Raw genomic sequence first — 9,784 nt, forward strand, 5'->3', positions numbered from 1 at the left:
TGTATAATGTCCTGGGTTGTTATGGGGAGGGTTTATTTGGTGCCTCCTAGCCCTTCCCCTTCGGGGAAAGTAAGTCCAGTGCAGGGATTTCTGTGGGCTGGTCGCTTGTATCCAGCACGGAGATCCAAGGAAAGCCTCGATAAATATTTGCTGCCTGAAGCAATGTACCTGCCTTCCTGCTAGACTGTGAGACCCCTGAGGGTCCTGTTCTTCTCGTCCTTGGGGCAGGCCCTCCCTCCACGCAGGGAGAGGGCCTCAAGGTGCGGCTGCCTCAGTTTCAGCCACACCTCCAGCCAAGCAGCTCCGTGACCTGGGACTCAGGAGTCACCTGGCTTCACTTCAAACTGTAAACACCTGTCTTTAAAGGAATGTAGGTATTTTAAATGTTTAGATTTTGGGCCTCGTTTTTGGTGCACCCACATTGAATACGAATTGTTGCAGCTTCTGAAACACAAGTTTGGAAATTTTTATGAATTTGGTTATGCAAATAGGAAACAAAATGTAACATCCTGAAATGTGAAGTCAAGTGGGCCTTAGGAAGCATTGCTGCGAACAAAGGTAGTGGAGGTGATGGAATTGCAGCTATTTGAAATCCTAAAAGAAGATGTTGTTAAAGTGCTGCATTCAATATGCCAGGAAATTTAGAAAACTCAGCAGTGCCCGCAGGACTGGAAAAGGTCAGTTTTCATTTCAATCCCAAAGAAGGGCGATGCCAAGGAATGTTCAAACTACTAAACAATTGCGATCATTTCACCCACTAGCAAGGTCATTCTCAAAATCCATCAAGTTAGTCTTTAACAGTACATGAACGGAGAAGCACCAGATGTACAACATGGATTTCGAAAAGGCAGAGGAACCAGAGATCAAATTGCCATCTGTTGGATCGTAGAAAAAGCAAGGGAATTCCAGAAAAACATCTACTTCTGCTTCACTGACTATGCTTAAGCCTTTGACTTTGTGCATCACAACAAACTGTGGAAAATTCTTAAATAGATGGGACTACCAGATCACCTTACTTGCCTCCTGAGAAAGCTGTATGCAGGTCAACAAGCAACAGTTAGAACCAGACATGGAACAACAGACTGATTCAAAATTTGGAAAGGAGTACGTCAAGGCTTTAATATTGTCACCCTGCTTATTTAATTTATATGCAGAGTACATGGTACAAAATGCCAGGCTGGATGAAGCTCAATCTGGAATCAATATTGCTTTTAGAAATATCAATAACATCAGATATGCAGATGACACCACCCTTATGGCAGAAAGCGAGGAGGATCTAAAGAGCATCTCCTTGAAGGTGAAAGAGGAGAGTCAAAAAGCTGGCTTAAAACTCAACATTCAAAAAGTAAGATCATGGTGTCTGACCCCATCAGTTCAGTTCAGTTCAATCGTTCAGTCGTGTCCGACTCTTTGCGACCCCATGAACCACAGCACACCAGGCCCCCCTGTGCATCACCAACTCCCAGAGTCCACCCAAACCCATGTCCATCGAGTCGGTGATGCCATCCAACCATCTCATCCTCTGTCATCCCTTTCTCCTCCTGCCCTCAATCTTTCCCAGAATCAGGTCTTTTCAAATGAGTCAGCTCTTCACATAAGGTGGCCAAAGTATTGGAGTTTCAGCTTCAACATCAGTCCTTCCAATGAACACCCAGGACTGATCTCCTTTAGGATGGACTGGTTGGATCTCCTTGCAGGCCAAGGGACTCTCAAGAGTCTTCTCCAACACCACAGTTCAAAAGCATCAATTCTTTGGTGCTCAGCTTTCTTTATAGTCCAACTCTTACATCCATACATAACCACTGGAAAAACCATAGCCTTGACTAGATGGATCTTTGTTGGCAAAGTAATGTCTCTGCTTTTTAATATGCTGTCTAGGTTGGTCATAACTTTCCTTCCAAGGAGTAAGCGCCTTTTAATTTCATGGCTGCAATCACCATCTGCAGTGATTTTGGAGCCCAGAAAAATAAAGTCTGACACTGTTTCCACTGTTTCCCCATCTATTTGCCACGAAGTCTGATCCCATCTCTTCATGGCAAATAGATGGGGAAAAAATGTTAACACTGACAGACTTTATTTTCTTGGGCTCCAAAACCACTGTGGACTGTGACTGAAGCCATGACATTAATAGATACTTGCTCCATGGAAGAAAAGCTGTGACAAACCTAGATAGCATGTTAAAATATAGAGACATTACTTTGCAAACAAAAGTCCATATCATCAAAGCTATGGTTTTTCCAGTAGTCCTGTATGGATGTGAGAGTTGGACTATAAAGAGTGCTGAGTGCTAAAGAACTTAATCTTTCAAACTGTGGCACTGATGAAGACTATTGAGAGTCCCTTGGACAGCAAGGAGATCCAGTAAGTCAATCCTAAAGCAAATCAACCTTGAATACTCATTGGAAGGACTGATGCTGAAGCTGAAGCTCCAATACTTTGGCTACCTGATGCCAAGAGTTGACTCAATGGAAAAGACTCTAATGCTGGGAAAAATTGAGGGAAAGAAGAGAAGGGGGTGACAGAGGATGAGATGGTAGAATGGAATCATTGCCTCAATGGACATGGGTTTGAGCAAACTCCAGGATATAGTGAAGGACAGGGAAGCCTGGCGTGCTGCAGTCCATGCAATTGCAAAGAGTTGGACATGACTGAGCTACTGAACAACAATGTGAAATGCTTCAATCCCTGATAGCTCAGCTGGTAAAGAGTCTGCCTGCAATGCAGGCCATCCTGGTTCGATTGCTGGGTCAGGAAGTTCCGCTGGAGAAGGGATAGGTTACCCATCCCAGTATTCTTGGGCTTCCCCTGTGGCTCAGCTGGTAAAGAATCCGCCTGCAATGAAGGGCACCCTGGTTTGATTGCTGGGTCAGGAAGATCCACTGGAGAAGAGAAAGGCTACCCCCTCCAGTATTCTGGCATGGATAATTCCATGGACTGTGGTGCTCCTGTCTGACAGCTTTGTAGTGGAAATGATGATATTCTGCAGGTTTGGAAATAAATCAAGATGGAGACAGGGCCAGCTTTATGTTAGACAGAGGATATATTAGAAAACAGCAGGGTATCCCTGCTGTATTTCGTCAGAGACACAGAAAAAACTTGTCCCCCACAATGGCATTTCCAGTATTGTGACTGAGGGAGATCTTCAAAACAGTAGCAAGAAACTGACCCCCAGGGAGGGTCTCAAGGAAGGCAACCCCATACCTCAATGGTCTAGACAAGGAAACCTGGTCAATGGAAGTGGCTCCTCTTTCCATGGGATCCTCCAGGCAAGAATACTGGAGTGGTTAGCCATTCCCTTCTCCAGGGGATTTTCCAGGCCAAGGGATTGAACCCCAGTTTCCTGCATAGCAGGCAGATTCTTTACCATTTGAGGCACCAAGGCAAGGGAAGGCTGCTTAGTTGTGTCCAACTTTTTGCGACCCCATGAACTGTAGCCTACCAGGCTACTCTGTCCATGGAATTTCCCAGCCAAGATTACTGGAGTGGGTTGCCATTTCCTTCTCCAGGGGATCTTCCTGACCCAAGGATTGAACCCATGTCTTCCGAATTACAGGCAGACCCTTTACCATCTGAGCCACCAAGGAAGCCTAATTATTGTTGGGTCAATAACATGTGGAATATAGTATATTTTCAGTAACAACACAAAGGAGGTGGTTGGGAGCAAAGCTGTATCAAGTCTGGATGGTGTCAAATCCACACAAACATATGCAAAGAATCAGAAATCATAGCAAAGAAAGTGAATTTACAGAAGTTCTAAATAAATACCTGATATCCTGCCTTATATCAGTTTTTCATAGACATAACATTATATATTATATAATAATGATAAGTGTATTAATGTGGTATACCCATTCTAGATTTACTACATATATGACAATATGAGGAAGAGGGAAAATGGAATAGAGATAGGAGTAATGTTTCTGTATCTCACTAGAATTAGTATAAATTTCAAGCTGATTGTGATAAAGAAAGTTGTTATTTTGCCAACAAAGGTCCATCTAGTCAAAGCTGTGGTTTTTCCAGTAGTCATGTATGGATGTGAGAGTTGGACCATAAAGAAAGCTGAGTGCTGAAGAATTGATGCTTTTTAACTGTGGTGTCAGAGAAGACTGTTGAGAGTCCCTTGGACTGCAAGGAGATCTAGCCAGTGCATCCTAAAGAAAATCAGTCCTGAATATTCATTGGAAGGACTTATGCTGAAGCTGAAACTCCAATACTTTGGCCACCTGATGCGAACCACTGACTCATTTGAAAAGACCCTGATGCTGGGGAAGATTGAAGGGGGGAGGAGCAGGGGATGACAGGATGAGATGGTTGGATGGCATCATTGATTCAATGGACATGAGTTTGGGTAAACTCCAGGAGTTGGTGATGGACAGGGAGGCCTGGAGTGCTGCAATCCATGGGGTTGCAAAGAGTCAGACATGACTGAGCAACTGAACTGAGCTGAGTGGAAAAATCAGTAAAGAAATTAAAATGCTACATTACAAAATACTGATTGAATGCAAAAAAAAAGCAGTAAAATGAGGACCATTGAACAAAATGACATGAGACAGAAAAATATATTTGCAGATGTAAGTCTGTATCAACATTAAATGTGAATAGATAGAACAATCCAACCAGAAGGCAGACATTGAGCCCAGCTTTAAAAAAAAAAAAAAAAGATTTAACTGTATGCTGTCTACAGAGGACACAGTTTAGATTCAAAGATACATAAATTACCATGTATGTATGTGTGTGTTCAGAATTGTCGTCAACTCTTTGTGCCCCTGTGGACTGTATCTGCCAGGATTCCTGTCTATGAAATTTTCCAGGCAAGAATACTGGAATAGGTTTCTATTTCCTACTCCAGGGAATCTTCCATACCCAGGGATCGAACCTGAGTCTCCTGCATTGGCATATGGGTTCTTTACCATTAGCATCACTTGGAAAGCCTTAAATGACCCAACAATTCTATTTCTTGACAATTTTACCCAAGAGAAATGAAAAGATGCTCACACAAAGACCTGTACTCAAATATTCCACACGTGTATTCCTAATAGCCAAACCTAGAAACAACCGAACTATTCGACAACTGGTATGCAGATGAAAGAAAAACAAAAGAGGATACCTGTACAAAGGAATACTACACGGTAATTTTAAAAAAGTTGGGGGGGGGACTAATAATGCATGTAACAGCAAGGATGGGTCTCACCTGTGCAAATGAGAGAAACCAGACACAGAAGGCTACATATTATATGATTTCATGTCAAAGGATTTCTGGTAAAGGCACAGATATTTGCACAGAAATATATCTGTGGTTGCCAATGTATAGAAGTGGAGGAAGGAGTCTGAATGCAAGCAGTCCCAACAAGCATTTTTGAACAATGGGAAGTTTTCTACATTTTTACTGTGGTAGCATTTACACCATGCTTCAGTTCAGTTCAGTTCAGTCGCTCAGTCGTGTCCGACTCTTTGCGACCCCATGAATCGCAGCACGCCAGGCCTCCCTATCTATCACCGGCTCCCGGAGTTCACATAGATTCACGTCCATCAAGTCAGTGATGCCATCCAGCCATCTCATCCTCTGTCGTCCCCTTCTCCTCCTGCCCCCAATCCCTCCCAGCATCAGAGTCTTTTCCAATGAGTCAACTCTTCGCATGAGGTGGCCAAAGTACTGGAGTTTCAGCTTAAGCATCAGTCCTTCCAAAGAACACCCAGGACTGATATCCTCTAGAATGGACTGGTTGGATCTCCTTGCAGTCCAAGGGACTCTCAAGAGTCTTCTCCAACACCACAGTTCAAAAGCATCAATTCTTCAGCACTCAGCCTTCTTCACAGTCCAACTCTCACATCCATACATGACCACAGGAAAAACCATAGCCTTGACTAGACGGACTTTTGTTGGCAAAGTAATGTCTCTGCTTTTGAATATTCTATCTAGCTTGGTCATAACTTTCCTTCCAAGGAGTAAGCAGCTTTTAATTTCATGGCTGTAGTCACCATCTGCAGTGATTTTGGAGGCCCCCCCCCCCCAAAATAAAATCTGACACTGTTTCCACTGTTTCCACTGTTTCCCCATCTATTTCCTATAAAGTGATGGGACCAGATGCCATGATCTACGTTTTCTGAATGTTGAGTTTTAAGCCAACTTTTTCACTCTCCACTTTCACTTTCATCAAGAGGCTTTTTAGTTCCTCTTCACTTCCTGCCATAAGGGCAGAAGAACTATACAAAAACAGACTGAAAGTGAAGGGCTGGAAAAAGATTTTCCATGCAAATAGGGATCAAAAGAAAGTAGGAGTCACAATACTCGTATCAGATAAATTAGACTTTAAAACAAAGGCTGTGAAAAGAGACAAAGAAGGTCACTACATAATGATCAAAGGATCAATCCAAGAAGAAGATATAACAATTATAAATATATATCCACCCAACATGGGAGCACCGCAGTATGTAAGACAAATGCTAACAAGTATGAAAGGAGAAATTAACAATAACACAATAATAGTGGGAGACTTTAATACCCCACTCACACCTATGGATAGATCAACTAAACAGAAAATTAACAAGGAAAAAAAAAAAAAACACATGTATCTATAAAGTTCACTAAAGCAAAGCACAGTAAAATTAAAAAAAAAAAAAGAAAGAAATTACAATATTATATATTAAAAAAAAAAAAAAAAAAGCCCTGACACCCAGCTTATAGCCCAGACTAATAAAATCAGAGTCTCTGAGGGAGGGAGAAAGCCATCAGAATATTTTAAAAAAAAAGATCTTTTTTTTTTTCCCCAGAACAATGTGTACTTTAATCAAAACTTCCAAGCTACTAGTTTAGCTTAAGGTAAAAAAATCATATAACCTAACCAGCAAAGTCCTTAGCACACATTTACATATAATTTTTTCAAATATACATGTACATTTGACCCTTGAAAAAAGCATTGGCTAGGGGCACCATCTCTTCAAAAATCCGTATATAATTAATTTTAGAGTTAGCCTTTTGTATCTGTCTGTACTTTCACACTTGAGGATTCAACGACTGTGGATGGTATAGTATGTATTTACTGAAAACAAAACCATCCCCGCCCCCTGCAGTTAAACCCATGTTGTTAAAGGGTCAACTGTGTATTGCTAGCTGGGAACCCTCTAATTTCTGAATTCTGAAACAAATGAGCCATTGTCACACAGACTACAGCCTTTTCCCAGACTTTTTGCACAAATTCCCCTCTTATGGGACTTCCACAAATTTCTACAAATGCCTGCCATTCAGGGCATTGTCACCTCACAGAGCAATGTACCACAAAAAGATGAAGGCTGGGTAATTAGCTTAGCAGATCAAGGTAGGCAGGTAAACTTGACGTGAGGTTAAGGACCTGAATACAGATCCCCTTATGCTATCCAAGTTGTGGACTTTTATTAAAGTCTTCATGTTGCCACAAGAGGAATGCACACCTTAGTCTAAGTGACTTCCTGATGCACTCCTTACACTGCTAGTTTCCTCCCCATTTTTAAGACACCAACTTAAGCCATTTGCCAAGCTGAATTAATCAAACACAGATGCCCTAATTCCTCGCCCCCATCTCTAAGCTATGCAAACTGGGGAGACCAAATGTACACAACCCCCACTTCATCTGACAACATATATTCAACATGCAACATAAAGTATAATTTCCATTTTATTGTCTTTTCAGAGAAACCAATATTTCTTCAGTCTTTAAGGACTTGGATCCTTACATGGGCTTTGGTGGAGGACGTGGGGCAGCACCCGCAGGTCTAAATCGGGGTGGAGGTGTTCGGTCCTTACGGGCTTCCCGAGAGCGATTCCTGACTACCTTGCTGTGAATGGCACAACTCACGCAGTAATGTAGTTTCACATACAGCTTGGGAAGTACACAGGCATCGAAAACACTCGCTTCAGAAATGTCCCTGATGGCTGCGGCCTCTATGATGTTCCGAATGACGAACTTCTTAATGGCCTTATCCTTGGGCACACATCGGGCACAGTTGGTGCAGCGAATAGGCTGCACATGGCCGCGGCCCTTTTTGGCACGACCGTTGTTCCTTCTTTTCTTGGTCATCTTGGAAGCGCCGAGGCGAGAGAGCACAAAAAAGATCTTGATGACCAAGATAATCGCTATGGTGTGATCACTCACCTAGAGCTGGACATCCTGGAATGAGAAGTCAAGTGGGCCTTAGAAAGCATCACTACGAACAAAGCTAGTGGAGGTGATGGAAAACCAGTTGAGCTATATCAAATCCTGAAAGATGATGCTGTGAAAGAATGCACTCAATATGCCAGCAAATTTGGAAGACTCAGCAGTGGCCACAGGACTGGAAAAGGTCAGTTTTCATTCCAATGCCAAAGAATGCTCAAACTACCGCACAATTGCACTCATCTCACATGCTAGTAAAGTAATGCTCAAAATTCTCCAAGCCAGGCTTCAGCAATATGTAAACCGTGAACTTCCTGATGTTCAAGCTGGTTTTAGAAAAGGCAGAGGAACCAGAGATCAAATTGCCAACATCTGCTGGATCACCAAAAAGCAAGAGAGTTCCAGAAAATAATCTATTTCTGCTTTATTGACTATGCCAAAACCTTTGACTGTGTGGATCACAATAAACAGTGGAAAATACTGAAAGAGATGGGAATACCAGATCACCTGACCTGCCTCTTGAGAAACCTATATGCAGGTCAGGAAGCAACAGTTAGAACTGAACATGGAACGACAGACTGGTTCCAAATAGGAAAAGGACCCTGCTTATTAAACTTATATGCAGAGTACATCATGAGAAACGCTGGGCTGGAAGAAGCACAAGCTGGAATCAAGATTGCTGGGAGAAATATCAATAACCTCAGCCTTATGCATACCAGAGTGTAAATGCTACCAGAATAAAAACGTAGAAAACGTCCCTTTGGTTTGAAAATGCTCCCTTGGGCTACTTGCATTCAGACTCCTTCCTCCACTCCTATACCCTGGCAACCACAGATATATTTCTCTGCCTATAGTTGTGCTTTTCCAGAAATCCATTGACATGAAATCATATAATACACAGCTTTCTGTGTCTGACATCTCTCATTGGCACAGCTGAGATGCATCCTTGCTGTTACATGCATTAGTAGTTCCTTTTTAAATGACTGTGTAGTGTTCTTTTGTACGAGTATACTCTTTTGTTTTTCTTTCTTCTATATACCAGTTGTTGAATAGTTGGGCTGTTTCTAGTTTTGGCTATTAGGAGTACATGAGTAGAATATTTGAGTAAAGGTCTTTGTGTGAACATGTTTTCCTTTCTCTTGGGTAAAATTAAAACTCCTAGTAAGTATGAAAATTCCCGCTATAATAGAATAAGAAGAATGTGCTACTGGAGAAGAGTGCAGAAATAGCTACAGAAGGAATGAAAAGGTAAGCCAAAGTGGAAACAACACCTAGCTGTGGATGTGTCTGGTGGTGAAAGTAAAGTCCGATACTAAAAGGACAACACTGTATAAGAATCAGAGGTATATTCAGAGAAACTAGTTACCAGTTCAGAGATTTAAATGTGCAGTGCACCAAGCAAAAAGTGGAAAAAGAGGTATCTATTTATGTACTTATTCCATGGAAGTGAGTAAAGCCATTGGGACTATGACGGAAAATCCAGAAGCAGAGAAGGAAATGGTTCATCAGAGCGTGTATAAAAATAGGTATTAAAAAACGTAATATCTATTTCTGTCATGACTGTCTTTCTGAGACACATTCTCCACTGAGGGTAACCTGGGACTACCTATCACCACAGTTTGTGGATGCATAAGAAAGACTGCACTGGAAGG

The 9,784-nt window shown here is 42.0% G+C and overlaps 1 protein-coding gene across 1 annotated transcript; it reads right to left on the reverse strand.

Annotated features, from left to right (window-relative positions):
• Nucleotides 1-7,637: 7,637 nt before the first annotated feature.
• On the reverse strand, nt 7,638-8,090 carry LOC133243347 (small ribosomal subunit protein eS26-like). The gene has a single exon (XM_061410146.1). It carries the CDS (start codon nt 8,055-8,057, stop codon nt 7,710-7,712), a length of 348 nt encoding a protein of 115 aa, XP_061266130.1. The 5' UTR covers nt 8,058-8,090; the 3' UTR covers nt 7,638-7,709.
• Nucleotides 8,091-9,784: the final 1,694 nt, after the last annotated feature.

The sequence above is a fragment of the Bos javanicus genome, chromosome X, assembly GCF_032452875.1.
Source record: "Bos javanicus breed banteng chromosome X, ARS-OSU_banteng_1.0, whole genome shotgun sequence".
NCBI lineage: Eukaryota > Metazoa > Chordata > Mammalia > Artiodactyla > Bovidae > Bos > Bos javanicus.